Source organism: Phyllobates terribilis, unplaced genomic scaffold, assembly GCF_046119375.1.
Source record: "Phyllobates terribilis strain yellow unplaced genomic scaffold, ASM4611937v1 Scaffold_5__5_contigs__length_657084704, whole genome shotgun sequence".
NCBI lineage: Eukaryota > Metazoa > Chordata > Amphibia > Anura > Dendrobatidae > Phyllobates > Phyllobates terribilis.
The window spans coordinates 374,106,924-374,126,206 of NW_027362765.1; the positions used below are offsets into that span (position 1 = coordinate 374,106,924).

The following is a 19,283-nucleotide window of genomic DNA, read 5'->3' on the forward strand; positions in this document are numbered from 1 at the left end:
GCATTGCAGGCGGAGCACGATGAGGTGGAGCAAGGAACTTTACAGGGTGATGCTACACAGCCCAGCCTCATCTCATCTCAACATTGATTTGGTAAAAATTATGAGGAGAAGCAGGAGTTGGTACTACCCACACCACATTCATACTGTCTGTTCATCGTGAATGGCCTGAAGAGGGGGAGGATGAGGAGGAGGACCAGGACAAGTAGGAGAACATGGACAGTCTTCCTCTTGGTTGGGACAAGGAAGTCTTGGCTGTTGGCAGTCTTGCACACATGGCTGAGGTTATGTACCGCTGCCTTTCCCATGACCCTTGCGTTGTACGCATTTTCGGCAACAGTAATTGCTGGTTGGTCACACTTCTAGACCTGCACTACAAGGAGAACTTTCTATCTCTCCTTCCCATGGCGGACAGATCTAATAAAATGTTGCAGTACCAGAATGCCCTTGTTGAAGAATTATTAGAAAAATTCCCAAGTGACAGCGCTGAGGTCAAAGTTCCTTGGACAACCAAGGAGTACAGGTGAGGGAGACATAAACCATATGCAGCAGAGGCAGGGGAACACTGTCAAAGGTCTGGGACAGTTTTCTCAGACCCTCCTAGCGCTCATGCCCTGATGTGCGGGGTACTCTGACAAGGAGGGAAAAGTTTTGGAAGATGCTGAAGGAGTACCTGGCTGACTGTACCAGCATCCTCAAAGATTCATCTGTGCCTTACAACTATTGGGTATCCAAGCTGGACTCATGGCTCACTGTCTTTCTACGCCTTGGAGGTCCTGACCTGCCCTGCCGCTAGCATTTTGTCAGAGCGAGTTTTTAATGCCGCCGGGGGTATTATAACTGATAAGCGCATCCGTCTTTCAACTGAAAATTCTGACAAGCTGACTATTATAAAAATGAACAAGGGCTGAATTGGGCCATACATCTCGACAACACTGGATGATAGCATTGGAACATAAACTCAAATCCAGTGGTTTGTTTTGGAGAGTCTATTTCCATGCACCTCTTCACACCTAGACATGGGTATACGCTTCAGGATTTCATCTATTTCATGTCATCCTCCTCTTAATCCTTCTCCTCACCCTCCACCACCATATCACCAGGGTGACCATCGTGCAACTCCCACATAATTTTTTTAATGGCGTTTATGATGCCCGTAGGAACTATTGTTAGAGGCCTACCCCCCAGGGGTAAATATTTTTCAGCCCATGCACTTAGTGCACGGGCATTACCTGTCTAGGAGACCCACTCCTTAATAATGGAAATTTTTTTTTTTACTGAGGTCCTCCAATATGTCTCTTTAAATTGCTATTGGAGTGCATCCTAATTTTTGGCAACCTTTGAAGTTGCCGCATTCGCAATAACAGTATAGAAGACCCACTCCTTCATAATTTTTAAAAAAATTTTATGAGGCCCTTCACTACGTCTCTTCAAATTGGTATTGAAGCGCGTCCTAATTTTTGGCAGCCCTTGAACTTGCTGCATACGCAATTGTAGCACCCTGAGGACTCGGCTGCTACAGGGGTATTGCACCTCAAGCCAGAGGTGTGATATTCCACTCCCGGGTAAGGATGGAGTGTGGAACTGAGCTCAGATAGCTGCATACACTACATACATCCCATTTCCGGGGGACAGATCAATGGTACTCCCACTAGGTATATGTGCAGGTACGACAGTGTCTGTCCCTGGCTGGAGTGGGAGGGGGGTGGAACATCCCAGTAGTGTAGGGGCAGATAGGGGGAGCAGTCTGGGTAAGGCTAGGAGCTCATTGGGTGCTGGTCACCTGAGCTCACACATAGAGGGAGTATATAAGGTGGGTACCATCTTAGATCAGGGTCAGTCTTTTGTAGAGGGTCAGTCAGTCCTGAGAGAGGTCCAGGAGCGCCTGCAGAGAGAAGAGAGAGAGGAGAAGGGAAGGACCCAGAGGGGAAGAAGAAGGAACCCCAAGAACCCAGAATTAGACCAGAAGGGTGAAGGGTTGGCACAAGGGTACCGGATCCCAAGCTGGCAGAGGCAAAGCACACCTTTGCCAGGAACCGGAGGTCGTGGGCAGGATCTGCCACGACCCTCACCAAGTCTACAAGGAAGGCATACCAAGTATAGGGTCAGGGAACCCCGAAGAGGTGCACCCACCAAGAGGCCCGAGGGAGCCGGACATAAGTGGACCCCTGGTGAGAACGGCCAGTAGAAAGGAAAGTCAGAAAGGGAGCTCAGGACCACGCTCCAGAATTGCTTGGGAGTTGGCCGAGTCCAGGACCTGGTGGACGCAGCACGGCTCGGGCGGTCACTCAAGGCCAGAGTGACCAACAGAACAGCAGTAAGTAAAAACCCTGAACTGCACAGCCCGGCTCTGAGTCTTCTTACCATCCACACTGCACCTCCACTACCACCATCCTCTACACCTGACCCCCTGAGGCTATACCCCTCCCGTTGGGGGTTATACTACCATAGCTGCACACATACCACCAGCCTCAGCGGACCCTGCTGCAGCGGCGGCCTTTTGACCGCAAATCAACGGGTGGCGTAGTCGACACTAAGAACAACTAACAACATCTGTAAAGACTGCCACACACTGAGTTTGACACCCTGGGCACGGACCGGGTCGCCGCCACTCGGAGACTACAACCCCCATCTGATCCGGCTCCGGGTATTCCCCAAACAGCACTGGCCCAGGGGGCGCGTCACAATAACAGTATAGGAGACCCAAAATATGGGACAGGTGCTAGATGACATTATCACCTGGAAATGAGTGTTCATTTTGGTTGCATACATCCCTACAACAAGCCAGAACTTGATTGATGTTTTCTATGCACTCGTTGACCGATTCGTTATCTTTAATGGTGATCTGTAATTAGAAATTGATGAGAGCAGACAGGGTTGCTTGCATTCCGTCACAGTTTGGTGGTGCAACGTACCAAAAAAACCTCTTAGGAGCCGGTTAAATTCTATTATTTATTCTACTATATTACCTCTCTTATCGGAGATTCGTGTACAGGTGACCTATAACAGTAGGGATAGCGTCTTACAGGCATCTAGTTAGGGATTATTGTATTATACTCAGTGTTGAAAAAAAAAATCCTATTCCCTATTGATAATATTGTTAGCTGCTTTTAAAATAGGGACAGGTGCTAGATGGTATTGTCAGCTGGAAATGAGTGTTCATTCTGGATGTGTCTGATGATGTCTCACACACCACATATCAATATATGAGGTAGTAAAATGTTAAAATTACATTTACTGGTGAATGTATTTTTCACCATTGAAAGCAATGCAAAAGTGCAAAAACGCATCAAAAACACCATGTGTGAACATAGCCTAAGATATGGAGGAGCATTTTTGTTTTTGGTTATTTATTTTGCCTTATATATAAGTCATGCTCTGTGTTTCTTAACATTTTTTCCAGGAAAATCGATTTTATATTAGTTTTTGTATATTCTATTGTCAATCCGTAAAAGTGGCGTAATACTCTGACAAAATTGTTCACAGCAGTGACCTGAGATTCAGAGATGCTTCCAAGGGTCTTCCCTATGCTGTTTTCATGTAATTTCAGCAATGTTTCTATCAATTTCACCAATTTTTAGGCCCTCTGCAGACCGCCGGGGGGGGGGGGGCGATGAAAAAATGCTCAGGTTTCCAATTGACTTACATTGGGCTCATTGCCCGAGCGTTATGATTTACTCGACCCGAGTAACGGGTACTCAAGCATTTTAGTGCTCGCTCTTCACTACAGAGGTCCTTTGGTAAGAGTAACTGCTATGCATTTCTGCACTTGTGCCCTCACAATAGAGGAGCACAGTAGCGCTCCAAGTGTCAGTGTGAACATGCACCCACCCTCTTCACAGAAGCCGCTCACTTCCAAGTGCACTGAGTGGCTGCCACAGATAGACAAGATCCAGGTGTCCGAATGCAACCACATAGTGTGCACACCCGCACTGACACTTTGGAACATGCTGCTGTGCTCCTCCAGTGGGGGTGCGCAAGAGCAGACAGGTGAACTGATGTTAGCTTGTGCTCGCTCTTACCAACGGATCACTATCAAAACAAGGAACTTGTTATGAATCATGGTTCTGTGCTCCCACCTGGGAATGGAGCAGGTCCGGTGCTATGTTACTCCGGTCACAAGCACCGCCATTGACCTGACCCTGGAGGCGGAGCTACTACGCATGCAGGGTAATGATCCCAATCTTGTGGAGCACCGCGTTCTGGTGTTGTGGGATGTGTGAGGACACAGGACACTGTTGATGATGAAGCTAATAGGGAGTGGCTGTCTGGGGTTTATTGGGTGGTATTCAACATCTGATCATTAGGCGGGCTATTTAACAATGTTCCCTGCTCAGTCCTTTGCTGTTTATTGCAGTTTGCAGTTCCCTATGTGCTTGGTGATGAGTGGCGCTAGCATTATGTTTTGCTATCTTTTCAGGGAATTTCTCATTTTCTCTTCTGGTTTCACTTCCTGGTGTTCTTTCACAGGTACTCACCCGGTCCTCAACTAGGCACCAGCCGCGTCACCAGACGCCACCTGTCCGGCTACATCGTACCTGGGAAGGGCTCTTCCAAAGTCCCCTTTCCATTTACTGGGAGCAGGGTGAGGAGTATTCCCAGCCCTCAAGGGATCGCCTAGCTGGGCAGCTGGTGCCAAGTGCGTCTGTGGCTGCGCCTTTGCTGGTTTGGTGTCGGTCTTGCTGGGTCCCTCTGCGAAGCGCATAACAGGACTGGCTTTAACCTGTCATCAGGTTTTCCCCATATAAAGTATGGCCTGCACCTACAAGCCCTCTGTTCCAGCAAACTGGTATGCTGTCTGTATGTCCCTCATCCCCTATGTAAGGCACAAAAAATAGCATTTATTAATTCCACAGACGGCGCGGTCCGGTCTGATGGTTGTCTCTGGTCTTGATCCAAAGCCTCCTCTCTTCTTACTATGTCTGTCCTACGTCCTTGCTTCATGTGAATGATGCATCCTACGTCATAATCACTTTGTCCCTTACTGCGCTCCTGTGCATGCACACTTCTCTCTGCCCTGCCGAGGGCAGAGCTAAGTTAGGTTCTGCACATGCGCCAGCTTTACTTATGTATCATCAGTGCTCTTTTGCCTTTCCTTGCTCATGTGCACTACAGTACTTTGCTCTGCCCTAGGCAGGGGAGAAAGAAGTGCGCATGCGCAGGGGCGTGATTGGCGGACACCGTGATGCGGACATAGGACGCATCATCCACATGAAGCAGAGGAGGACGACAATTGTAAGAAGAGAGAAGGTGTTGGATGATGACCAGGGTTGACCATCGGACTGGACCATACCCTCTGTGCCTTGCATAGTGGATTGAGGACATACATACAGCCTTCTAGTATGCTTTAACAAAGGGCTTATAGGTGCTTATAGGTGCTGGCCATACTTTATATGGGGAAAACCTGATGACAGCTTCACTTTCATTTTCAAATATTAGGTCATAACAGTGCACCAAGGTTTAGGCCACGCCAAGGGTGCACAGAAGTGTCTTCATGTGAATATTAAAGAAACGTTGCTTTTTCCGCATATATTACACTAAACTGTATATACCTGGTATTACCGTATTTTTCGGACCATAAGACGTATCCCAAATTTTGAGGTGGAAAATAGGAAAATTTTTTTTTTTTTAGAAGATGGGGTCCGTCTTATAGTCTGATTGGGTATCTTACCTGGGGGATGGTGGAGCAGGAGGCAGGGTCCTTCAGGAAACCGGCCCGGCAGAAGTGGAGGAATGCTGCGGACCCTGGAAACATGAGGCCAGTGCTCCAGCAGCAGTGAGTTGCGGTGATGGTGGAGCAGGATCGCAGGTCCCTCCGTTCCCTGCCTCAGGAACCCGGCGGCAGCAGAAGAGGTGAGATGCCGGTGTCTGGCTGGGGCCTGTGGACTTGCTGGGGCCTGTGCACTTGCCTGAGGCCTGGACCTGTGAGCGGCGTCCGGCAGTGAAGTAGAGGAGCAGGGGCCTCTGCCGGGCTGTGAGTGGTGTCTGGCGATGTGGCAGAGCAGTGTGTGTGGCTTCCGGTGGCCGCAGCCATCCTCCTGAGGCTGTGATCTACAGGAAAATGGCCGCCGGAGCTCTCAATCGGCCCATGCGTAGGCTCAGGCAGCCATTTTCCTCTGGATCATGGCCTCAGGAATATGGTAGCGGCCACCATAAGCTGCACACGCTGCTCTGCTGCACCGCCGGACACTGCTCACAGCCCAACAGAGGCCCCGGCTCCTTTGCCTCACCGCCGGACACCACTCACAGCCCGGCACAGTCCCCAGCTCCTCTGGTTCACCACCCGACACCAGGTACAGGCCCCGGCTCCAGCCGCATCTCACCTCCGCCGCCGCCGGAGGACCCTGCAATCCCCGCTCCACCACCACCGGTAAAGTAACGTTCAGACCATAAGACGTACCCCCCATTTTCCTTCCAAATTTTGGGGGAAAAAAGTGCATCTTATGGTCCGAAAAATACGGTATTTAAGTAGGGGCTACATCCCCAATGTAAATCTTTATGCAGTTTAATTGTCATTTTGGGGTGACAGACTCCCTTTCAGCAAGCTTCCCCCAACTAATGACCATTTTGCTCATGCACTGGGTGATTGACGGGCTGTTTAGATAGATTGATAATCAGTTTCCCATTATCGACTGCAGTGTTAAAGGGGTTGTTGGGTGTAAAACAACAAATCTGCAGTCAGTCTATATGACTCTAAGTGACTGCAGACTTGTGAATCCTCACATTATGCACTGCTTGCTATGAGGATTCTCCGGTGTCAGTATTGGGAACAGCAGTCATGTGACAGTAAGTAAGCGGTTTGCATACTTCTGGCCACAATAGTATTGGCAGTATGCATATCACATACTTGCTGTCACATGACCACGGTTCCCAACGCTGACACCAGAGAATCCTCAAAGCAAGCAGTGCATGATGTGAGGAGTGACAAGTCTGCAGTCACAAAGCGTGAAAGCAGATTTGTAGTTTAATGATTTTTAAATGGGTTGTTTTAAGTTGGAAAATTATCCGCTTTGCGGGTGGCCTGAGTTTTTCCGAGAACTGGAGCAGACGTCGATCATCTGCACTACCTCTCCATTCACTGTTAATGGGAGTGCCAGAAATTAGCAATCACAGTGCTCTGCTGATCCTTGGCCTTCCCACTAGAATAAATGGAGCAGTAGTGAGGATAGACATCTGTGGCGGAAGCTTATCACTTAGAGACATGCTGGGTTCTTATCTACCCCAACATTCATCAGTCAGAGCCACCCATACACATTGAACTGCCCTTTTGATATCGGCGGGTTTGGCCAAATTTACTCTAATGTGTATGGGGGTATTAACTAGTATCTGAAGGGTATTGGCACTGCCAGGATATGTGCACACGACTGCTTTTAGATATCTGCGAATGCCTAGAGTTTTTCAGACAGAAGACGCTCCAGGACACATAGTCGTCATTTTGTTCTGCACAAGCTTTTCTTGCTTTTTTTTTTTGTCTTTTCAGACATTTTTAGCCAACAGTTTTTGTTTAATTTTTTTTTTTTTTAAATAAACTACTAAGCGGCTTCCAAACAGAAGAAGCCTATATAATGGACTGGTCACTCCTTTCAGCCACTTCTTGTCTTAGGAAACCTGAAATGGTTAAAAAACTCAAAGGACTGAACATATGAACTGCATGTCATCTTGCAGTGTATGAGTTCATTGTTTTTAGCATATATTTAGGAATTTTTCAGACGGGTTGTAGAGCAGATTTGCTTGAAAAAGAAGCTGTGTGCACATACCCTTATTCTGACTGATCAGTATGGGCGTGACCAGTAAAAGTGCCCTGGGCAGCATGAATGCCAAATATCGCCCTGCTGAAGACCATTCTTCATTTTCTTACATTTTGTTTTGCATTGATTTTCCATGCTTTTGATCTTAATGTCAACTATTAAAATACTGTATGTTTCATTCATAAGACACCAAGGTAAACCTGGTTATTTGTAATGTTCTCAGCTGCTTTTGAAGATGATGACAAGATTGTTGGAGGTTACACCTGTGCCAAGAGCTCCGTCCCCTGGCAAGCGTCCCTGAACTCCGGCTACCACTTCTGTGGCGGAATCCTGATCAATGACCTATGGGTGCTCTCAGCTGGTCACTGCTACAAGTCGTAAGTTACCTGAATATCAAGTAAAACTTAATCATTCAAGTAAAATCAAAAACTTTTGACCTTTATTATTTACTATTCTTCATTAAGAAGCTATTGTGGTATTGACTAGTGATGAGCGAGCATGCTCGTCACTACTCGTAACTCTCCCGAACATCACTGTGCTCGAGATACTCGATACTCGGCGAGTAGTTTTTAATGTTCGGGTGGGAGCTCAGGTCCCCTCCTTGCATGTTTGGTGCTTTTTAGGCAGCCAATTAACATGCGGGGATTGCCTGCCAGTCACTGTAATGCCGTAGCCATGTTGGTTGTGAGCATTACAGTGATTGGCTGGCAGCATAGTGTCATTAGGTGGATATAAGACCCGGGACTCCATGCTTGTCACAGTCTACCCTGTACACAGGCAGAATAGGGAGAGGTGCAACTGAACGAGGGAGAGAATTTTGCCTGCGTTTAGGCAAGGATTCCACACCACTTTTATTTCTTTTATATGCAACAACAGCCTTTGTAAGGGCTCATTCTAATCAATATTAATACTGCTGTTAGCAGTAGTTAGGGAAAGTCTGTGGAGGAATAGTCTAGGACAAGATAGGGTTCATTGCACGTTCTTCTGCTGCTGGAACTCATATCAATATCAATAGCCATTCTCAGGGATAATAATATTTTTCCTCTTAATCCTGCAAATTGTTGTGAAAAGAAATCGAATACAGCAGTTATACTGGTCCATTTCTGCGCTGAAAGCATACAGCTAGACTTGGTTGATTTTGATAGCATTGCTATATAGTGCAAGCAGTGAAAAAGCTTATCAGAGGTATGCTAAATTTGCTGCAATACAAATACTGCAAAGTTTTCTCAGCATCAAAATATTCTATGCTATTTAAACTGCGACAGTTATGTGTTTAAAATGTAAATTGAGACTTGGCCGGTAACCAGTAGCATCGCCATATTGCTATAGCACTGTGTCAAGTTGTTCTGAGGTGGGCAAATCTTACTGCGATAAAAATAAGGCACAGGTTTATCAGCAGGGAAATATCATACGTATTTTAAAATGGGCCAGGCGCGTGGTAAGGGACGGGGAAGTGGACATGATGCTGATGGTGAGCGCAGAAGCCAAGGCTGTAGGCAAGGTGAAACTGTGCCTGCTGCGGGAGCACAACAAACACACACATCATGCCGACCTAGCTTCCTGTCCCATTTTCAAGCCACTCTTGAAGCCAGACCAGTGTGAAAAGGTTGTTGGTTGGATAGCAGATAATGCTTCCACTCAGTTTACCAGCACCACCCTGTCTTCCACACAGTCCAGTCTCAGTAACCATGAGTCTGGACCGCATAATCTTCACCCTGATCCTCCTTCCTCCCACTATGCCCAGACAGAAGTGATCCCGCACTTGGACACTGCAAAGAGCTGTTCACATTTCCATTTATAGATTTTGGCCTCTTGCCCTGCATGCTTCAAGCAGAACATGGGGAGATCACATGCAGCAATGCCCAAATATTTGAGCATCCATGGTCACAAGAAGGTGACGGTGGTAAACTGCAAATACAGTCGCAAGAGGTGAATGATTATGAGACTCCAGGGTCGGACTGGCCTTGTGGGGTGCCAGGGAAATCCACGGTGGGCCCTTGCAGAGGAGAACAAGAGTCAGAGGAGAAGAAAAAATAAAGAAGTAAAAAATAAATAGTGGCCGCAGGCCCTTTAAGGGATCGTGGATGCACCTTCACTGCCTTGATGCCCAGGACAGTGGCGGGTGAGGCCAGGGAGCAGGAGAGTAAGGGAGCAGGGGTTGCACAGTAGCATCACAGTTAGCAGACATGGCTGCAGCAACGCCTGCTAAAAGTGACGTCAGTGCTGTCTCCCGCCCTAGGAGTTCTTTAATAAAGCATATGGGCCAGACTGGAGACAACCAATGTAGGGTAATATTTGTGTCTGCTTATATGAATTTTTATGTATATGCCTACATGTGTGTATGCGCATGTCAATGTGTGCGTGTCTACCTGGATGGGAGTATCTGCATATGCATTTCTGTGCATATGTCTGCATGCACATGTTTGTGTTTACATGTGCATTTCTGTATGTCTTTGAGTGTGCATGTCTGCCTAGGTGTGCGTGTGTCTACATGTGAATATGTGTATTTACACGTGTGTGCATGCTTGTCTGAGTGTGCATTTCTGTGTGCGTATGTGCATGTGTTTACGTGTGTGTTTACTTTTGCATTTCTGTGTGCATATCTGCATGAGTCTGTGCATGACTGCGTGTGCATTTCTGTGTATGTATGTGTCTGCATGTGCATGTTTGTGTGTGAACGTGTGCGTGTCTACGTGTGCGTGTCTGTGTAGTAGAGTGCAGTGGAGGATTCTTGCAGGATGTGACGGAGATGAGGAAATGTTGCCATCTGCTGGCCAGACAAAATAGAGCAGAACCAAGTTAGGCTAAAAAAGTTGAAGGGGGAACAGATTCAGATGCTGGACCTGATCAACCGCACCCCAGGAAGGATTTCCTGGATATAAAAGCCCAGCACGCCAAGACACAGAGATTTGGCGCCAGGCTGCAGCTGAGTGGAGCAGAGGGAATGCAGATCCCAGTGCGACAGGCCCCAGCCGGAGGCTTGCACTGCATCAGAGTCAGGCACCGCCTGAGAAGCTCTGGACTCCTCACAGAAGCGCCCTGAGCCCTGCACCTGTGGCCCAGAGTCAGGACCTGCGCCCTACACGGAGTAAGTTCCTGGGACCAGACGCCGCCTGTCAAGAGTCGAGGTCTGGATCCCCGCACCCCAAGCATGAGAATCTAACGTCGACGGTCAAGCCGAGAAGAGCTGAGAGAGGGCTGCAACAGGAGAGATGCGCCAGCAACAGCGGAGGAATCGCGCAAGTGAACAGGGCCATCAGTTACAATTTCCACTCATGGTACTGGGGACAGTTGGGATTAGGATTTCAGGTTGGGAGGGGGTCCATTGGTGCATGGGAGGCTAAACGGGATCTGATAGACTTTATCCAGAAGAGACTTGCGGCCCAGCGGGAATAACCGGTGATCCCCGCTAGGGTCATACAAAGACAACTCATGTGGTGATTCCCACTACTGGGTGCATCACACTTTTGCAAAGACTTTTACCATTATTCACTGAAACTGTTTCTCCTTGTTATTCCAATTTGCTGTTCATTATCCCTGTTGCTAACCCCCTTGCATAATACTTGTTATACATATACTCCCAGCTCCAGTAGTGCTGTCGGCAGTGAAATAACTCCGGCAATATAACAGGCTTAGCCAGCTTAGGAACACAAGCGGCTCAGGTTTGCCACTGACAGTCTCTCACGCGCTGTCCACACAAGAATTGACGGTCAGCGGGAGAAGCAAGTGACCGTCAGGTGGCCACATAGGGTCCAGGGGACTGCACATCTCCCGACAACGCCCGAGGCCACTGGCTTGGGACACTGATTGAGAGGCGCAGGGCGGGAGGGTGAGAGCTAGCGCAGTGTACCGGGAAAGGTACATAGAACGGGGTCCCGTCCAAGTGCTCCTGAGATACCTGAGAGTTTGCTGGATCCCTACCCCGGAGGACACAGGACGATGTGGGCAGTTGCACACCGGTAACTGTAACTTGGAGAACTTAAGAACTGTGAGTAAAAACCTGAAGACTGCCCCGGAGCTTAGCTCTGCCTGTGGAGAGCTTAACCAACTCTGCTGAGTCACCATCAGCTCCAGAGGATCTGCACTACAGCGGCGGCCCCATATAGTTGCATACCACAGGTGGAGTCACGAACATTATCTCTAAAAACTTTATTCCCCTTTTACTTAACTTTTCCTTTAATTTGACCGCCCGGGGCCACGGACCTCGTCACTGCCACCGTGACATCCCCAGCACCGACCGGCCCGGCTACCGAGTACCCCACAACACCAGGGGGCGCGTCAATCACATCAGAAGTATTATAAACTTTGACAAAGATGAAAAAGCTAATCAGGAACAGAAAAAAATATTTGTTCCCACTCCTATCACTAAACATTTTAAAATCAGACATGATTTACAGTGGAAGGAACTCAAGGAATGGGCTATTCTTCAACATACACTACCGTTAAAAAGTTTGGGGTCACCCAGACAATTTTGTGTTTTCCAGGAAAACTCATACTTTTATTTATCAAATGAGTTTCAAAATGATTAGAAAATATAGTCCAGACATTGACAAGGTTAGAAATAATGATTTTTATTAGAAAGAATAATTTTCTCCTTCAAACTTTGCTTTCATCAAAGAATGCTCCCTTTGCAGCAATTACAGCATTGCAGACCTTTGGCATTCTAGCTGTTAATTTGCTGAGGTAATCTTCAGAAATTTCCCCCCATGCTCCCTGAAGCCCCTCCCACAAATTGGATTGGCTTGATGGGCATTTTCTGCGTGCCATACGGTAAAGCTGCTCCCACAACTGCTCAATGGGGTTGAGATCTGGTGACTGCGCTGGCCACTCCATTACAGATAGAATACCAACTGCCTGCTTCTTCCCTAAATAGTTCATGTATAATTTGGAGGTGTGCTTTGGGTCATTGTTCTGTTGTAGGATGAAATTGGCTCCTATCAAGCGCTGTCCACAGGGTACGGCATGGTGTTGCAAAATGGAGTGATAGCCTTCCTTATTCAAAATCCCATTTACCTTGTACAAATCTCCCACTTTACCAGCACCAAAGCAACCCCAGACCACCACATTACCTCCACCATGCTTGACAGATGGCGTCAGGCACTCTTCCAGCATCTTTTCAGTTGTTCTGCGTCTCAGAAATGTTCTTCTGTGTGATCCAAAAACCTCAAACTTTGATTCGTCTGTCCATAAAACTTTTTTCCAATCTTCCTCTGTCCAATGTCTGTGTTCTTTTGCCCATATTAATCTTTTCCTTTTATTAGCCAGTCTCAGATATGGCTTTTTCTTTGCCACTTTGCCCTGAAGGCCCGCATCCTGGAGTCGCCTCTTCACTGTAGATGTTGACACTGGCATTTTGCGTGTACTATTTAATGAAGCTTCCAGTTGAGGAGCCGTGAGGCGTTAATTTCTCAAACTAGAGACTCTAATGTACTTGTCTTGTTGCTCAGTTGTGCAGCGGGGCCTCCCACTTCACTTTCTACTCTGGTTAGAGCCTGTTTGTGCTCTCCTCTGAAGGGAGTAGTACACACCGTTGTAGGAAATCTTCAGTTTCTTGGCAATCTCTCGCATGGAATAGCCTTCATTTCTAAGAACAAGAATAGACTGTCGAGTTTCACATGAAAGTTCTCTTTTTCTGGCCATTTTGAGAGTTTCATAGAACAAACAAATGTAATGCTCCAGATTCTCAACTAGCTCAAAGGAAGGTCAATTTTATAGCTTCTCAAATCAGCCAAACCGTTTTCAGCTGGGCTAACTTACTTGTGCAAGGGTTTTCTAGGGTTTTCTAAACATCCATTAGCCTTCTTACACAGTTAGCAAACACAATGTACCATTAAAACACTGGAGTGGTGGTTGTTGAAAATGGGCCTATATACACCTATGTAGACATTGCAATAAAAACAAGACGTTTGCAGCTAGAATAGTCATTTACCACATTAACAATGTATATAGTGTATTTCTGATTCATTTTATGTTAGCTTCATTGAAAAAAAATTAGTTTTTCTTTCAACAATAATGAAATTTCTAAATGACCCCAAACTTTTGAACGGTAGTGTAAATTAGATATTAGAGGAGGAGATCTGGATTCAATATTGTTGAAAAAGGAGAGGGAGTGGATTTTCCGACTCAATACTGTCAATCCTCATGGATTGAATGAGAATTTCAATTTTGGCTGTTTTTTATAGTATTGAGACTCCTTCCTCTGGGTTTGGAATAACTGTGTCTAAATACCGGACGTTGGAGGATTATAATATACTACTAATATAGATTACTGAATAGATAAATTAGGTAATCTTAGGGGTAAATGCCCCCATGCATGTGACAATGTATCTCTATATTTTATAGGGCTTTCCTCATATAATCTGGAATATTAATCTCCTCTTAAAGACTCAAATTTATCTGAAGTGACATAATAATCTCATGTCCTATTGTATATTCAAAAATTTAAAAATGTCCTCTTTTTGTATGAAATTATGTTATACAATTTCTTGGACATCTTATAGGGATTGACATCATTGATAATGGAAATGGAAATAGTGACATACCCTACTATTATATATCATATGGACAGAGTAGTATTAATATGGACAAACCATCCTGGATGAATGATTAGAATAATAGTAGGGATTTGATTCACCTCAGTGTAAGAAATGTGTTCCATTAACAGGAATTTTTAGCTTATGTGTAAACTCCCTATCATCATCATGTCTTTTTGTTTTTTCTTTTCTTTCCGATGAAAAATTGAGATACTGGTACAGATAACTGACAATCTTGTGGAGATTTCTTCATTTCTCGGCTGAAATTTAGAGCTGTACTCTCATTGGTTGATATACCTATAAATCATGATTAGGCTTATAAATAGTTTGGAAGTACGGCCGATCCCGCCCTTATAAAAAGCCAGAACCCCCAGCGAAACGCGCGTCAGGGACGACTCCTGATACTTTTGTCAGACAGTATTGTAACGGGTCTGGGAGGCGGAACCTCTGAGCTACTATACAAGGGGGCGGTCCTTGTAAGGGAGCGGGTGGCGACCAGGCAGGCAGTCACAGCAGGTGACCGGGACAGTCTCTAGAAGAACGGGCAGGAGGTCACGGCAAGTGACCGGGGCAGTCTCTGGATGAACGGGCAGATGGTCACGGCAAGTGACCGGGGCAGTCTCTGGGTGAACGGGCAGATGGTCACGGCAAGTGACCGGGGCAGTCTCTGGGTAAAGGGTTGGTACGACCTGTGGCGGCTGATGGTAGACGTGAGCTCCCAGGTGAGCAGGCGAGAGTCTCTGGATAAACGGGTGGTCACAGCATGTGACGGCGGAGCCTCCAGGAAGACCAACAGATAGGCGGCAGATGAGCGCTCCCAGGTGAGCGGGCAGAAGTCTCTGGACAGGCGGGTGGTCACAGTACGTGACGGCAGAGCCTCCAGGTAGGCTAGCAGACAGGCAGCAGATGAGCGCTCCCAGGTGAGCGGGCAGGAGTCACTGGACAGGCAGGTGGTCACAGCACGTGACGGCAGAGCCTCCAGGTAGGCTAGCAGGCAGGTAGCAGATGTGCGCTCCCAGGTGAGCGGGCAAGCTGGTCCATAGACAGACTGACTAGAGTTGGAAGGCAGACCGTCGGACCTCAGGCAAGCAGGCAGGTAGTTGATGTGCGCTCCCAGGTGAGCGGGCAAGCTGGTCCTTAGACAGACTGACAGGAGTAGTAAGGCAGACCGTTGGACCTCAGGCTAGCAGGCAGGTAGCAGAATATCAGGCAGGAATAAGACAGCAAGCTGGCAGGAATCTGGCAGGTATCTGGCAGGTAACTGGCAACGGGACCTGAGGGCTGAAGCAGAGTAGTGAACAGTGCAACAACATTGCTCGGGCACCTCCATTTTGGAGGAGGTGCCTTATATATGGTGAAGTCCTCCGGCCATTGGCCGGGGACTCCTTAGGACGGCGCGAGCGGCCCCTTTAAGAGGGAGGGAGAGCGCGCGCGCGCGCCCTAAGCACAGTGGCCGGGAAGGAGCGCGCGCTGCCAGCAGAACGGGAGGAGGACGCCGGGCACGGAGCAGAGAGGTGAGGGGAACAGCGTCCCTGCCTAGCAGAGGGCAGGGACGCCGGCGCTACAGTACCCCCCCCTTTAGGCCCCCCCTTTTTTAGGCCAGACAGAAATTTAGCAAGGATGAGCGGGGCATGGATGTTCTCCCGGGGCTCCCACGTTCTCTCCTCAGGACCAAACCCCTTCCAATCTACTAGAAAAAAGGTCTTTCCTCTTACCCTTTTGGTGGCAAGAATGTTCTCTACCTCAAACTCGTCCTCAGCAGAAACCGGAGCAGGAGGCGTACCTGTAGACTTGGAAAAAGAGTTAAGTACCACAGGTTTGAGGAGAGATACATGGAAGGAGTTAGGGATCCGTAAGTTGGCCGGGAGTTTCAATTTATAGGCCACCGGGTTGATCTGACTGATGACCTCCAGAGGACCGATGAACCGAGGCCCTAACTTGTAAGAAGGTATCTTGAGTCGGACATATTTAGATGAGAGCCAGACTTTATCTCCAGGACGAAATTGTGGAGGATCCAGGCGTTTTTTGTAAGCGTGTCTTTTCATCCGTTCGGACGACTGAAGGAGTGCGGATCGGGTACTCTCCCAAATGGAGGAAAATTTGCTAACGAGAGATTCCGCAGCCGGGTTGTCCACAGAGGTGGAGACAGGAAAAGGAATCCGAGGATGCTGACCGAAGACTACAAAAAACGGGGATTTGGAGGAGGATTCACTCTCGTGATTGTTATAAGAGAACTCGGCCCATGGTAGGAGATCCACCCAGTCTGAATGATGGGCATTAACGAAGTGCCGGAGGTAACTGGTCAGGTTCTGATTGATCCGCTCCACTTGACCATTGGACTGTGGGTGGTAAGCGGAAGAGAAGTCCAGGGTGACGTCTAGCAGTTTACAAGTGGCTCTCCAGAAGCGTGAGGTGAACTGTACCCCACGATCCGACACGATGTGGAGGGGCAGGCCATGAAGACGAAAGATGTGACGAATAAAGTCTTTAGCTAGCTCGGGTGCAGACGGGAGGCCTGGCAGGGGAAAGAAATGAGCCATCTTGGAGAAGCGGTCAGCGACCACCCAAATGACCGTACAACCGGCAGAGACTGGGAGGTCAGTTATAAAGTCCATTGCTATATGCTGCCAGGGGGCAGCAGGTACAGAAAGCGGAAGGAGGCGACCGGCTGGCAGATGTCTCGGAACCTTGTTGCGGGCGCAGGACACACAGGCAGAAACAAAGTCTATTACGTCCTTGTGCAGGGTAGGCCACCAGTAGTGCCGGGTAATAAGCTGGAGGGTCTTTTTCTGACCGGCGCGGCCAGCCAGTTTAGACGAGTGACCCCAGTGAAGGATCTTCTCCCGATCAGGTACTGATACGAACGTCTTTCCGGGAGGGAGACGATTTAGACTCACGGGAGCCACCTGCATTACTCTGGCGGGATAGATGATGTGTTTCGGATCTTCCTCGAGATCAGACACCAGAAAGGATCGAGACAAGGCGTCCGCCTTGACGTTTTTGTCAGCCGGGCGAAAATGAAGAACAAAATCAAAGCGAGCAAAAAACAAGAACCACCGGGCTTGGCGCGGGTTAAGTCTCTGGGCATGCTGGAGGTAAGCCAAGTTCTTGTGGTCAGTGTAAATTATTACCGGGTGAAGAGCCCCCTCGAGCAGGTAACGCCACTCCTCCAATGCCAGTTTGATGGCCAATAACTCTCGGTCTCCTATGGAATAATTGCGCTCTGAGGAGGAGAAGAGTTTAGAGAAGAAGCCGCAAGTAGAGATGAGCGTTGTTCTACTCGAACTGTTCGCCAATCTCAAATTCGAGCTGTTTTGGGCGGTGTTCGAGCCGGTCGGCGAACACGAACAATTTGAGAAAAATTCGGCTGTTCGAGGTTATGTTCGATAACTGTTCGTGCACCAAAATCATAACTGGATTTTTTCTCAGTAATGATGAAAATTAATGTTAATACGCAGTTTGAGTGTACAGCGGGGCGGGGGGAGGGGCAGGGGATGGATCTCTGCAGGAACAATGAAGATCTCCATTTTTTTTTCTCTTTCCCGCATTTGCAGTGGGGAGGTGCAATCTGTCAGCCTATCAGCAGCGCACACACGGAGCGAAGTGCTTTTTTTCACACAAGCAAGGGCATGTGTGATTGGCAGTGTATGTCACATGTCCTTGCCCTATAAGACCAAGCCATTTTCCCCGTCGCCACCATTTTCTCACTGCTGCAGCTGCGTGTTAGACGGCACCGCTGTTGCTGTGTGCGCTATACCTTGTTAATTTCAAGCCAATTTTCGCACAAATATACAGATAGCTTGGGAGTAGGGAATAGTTGTGATTGCAGTCCTTTTAAGGACTAGGTTACAGCATTTCCTACGACTTTTATCAGGCAGGTCTGTGCTCTTAAATAGATAGATTGTGGGAGTAAAGACTAATTGTAATTGGAGTCCTTTTCAGGACTAGGTTACATCAGTTCCTATCAGTTTTTGCCAGGCAGGTCTGTGCCAGTGCTGTGCAAGTTTTTTTCACAGCATTTGGCTGAATCTAGCAAAGCTAATCCTTTTTGGCCTATTGCAGAGTGTGTTAGTCAGTGGAGTAGCCTATCTGTGTTGCAAGATATACCACCTGTGTATAGAATACCAATTTTTTTACTGCACCTAGTGAAGTAAAATCTTTTGGGCATAGCATCATTCTATTAGTCCATCTATACTGACCTCCATCAGGTTGCAAACTGAATATAATTTTTTTCTGCATCTAGCTCTGAAAAAATATTTGGGCTTCTAGCAGTGTGTGGGACTTGGTCTATTAGTCCATCTATACTGACCTCCATCAGGTTGCAAATTAAAATTATTTTTTTTCTTCATTTAGCTCTGAAAAAATATTTGGGCTTCTAGCAGTGTGTGGGACTTGTTCTATTAGTCCTTCTATACTGACCTCCAGCAGGTTGCAAATTGAATATAATTTTTTTCTGCATCTAGCTCTGAAAAAATATTTGGGCTTCTAGCGGTGTGTGGGACTTGGTCTATTAGTCCATCTATACTGACCTCCATCAGGTTGCAAATTAAAAATAATTTTTTTCTGCATCTAGCTCTGAAAAAATATTTGGGCTTCTAGCAGTGTGTGGGACTTGGTCTATTAGTCCATCTATACTGACCTCCATCAGGTTGCAAATTAAAAATAATTTTTTTCTTCATTTATCTCTGAAAAAATATTTGGGCTTCTAGCAGCGTGTGGGACTTGTTCTATTAGTCCATCTATACTGACCTCCATCAGGTTGCAAATTAAAAATAATTTTTTTCTGCATCTAGCTCTGAAAAAATATTTGGGCTTCTAGCAGTGTGTGGGACTTGGTCTATTAGTCCATCTATACTGACCTCCATCAGGTTGCAAATTAAAAATATTTTTTTTCTGCATCTAGCTCTGAAAAAATATTTGGGCTTCTAGCAGTGTGTGGGACTTGGTCTATTAGTCCATCTATACTGACCTCCATCAGGTTGCAAATTGAATAAAAAAAATTTCT

At 47.2% G+C, this 19,283-nt stretch overlaps 2 protein-coding genes across 2 annotated transcripts in view; one reads left to right on the plus strand and one right to left on the minus strand.

Moving 5' to 3' along the window:
- LOC141273224 (trypsin-like) overlaps positions 1-19,283 on the minus strand; it is a 423,731-nt gene that overhangs the window by 317,641 nt on the left and 86,807 nt on the right. The window lies entirely within an intron of this gene.
- LOC141273225 (trypsin-like) overlaps positions 1-19,283 on the plus strand; it is a 142,008-nt gene that overhangs the window by 23,237 nt on the left and 99,488 nt on the right. Inside the window, exon 2 of the mRNA XM_073684797.1 lies at positions 7,969-8,122. Within this exon, the coding sequence (XP_073540898.1) occupies positions 7,969-8,122 (154 nt within the window). The remainder of the gene's footprint in view (positions 1-7,968; positions 8,123-19,283) is intronic.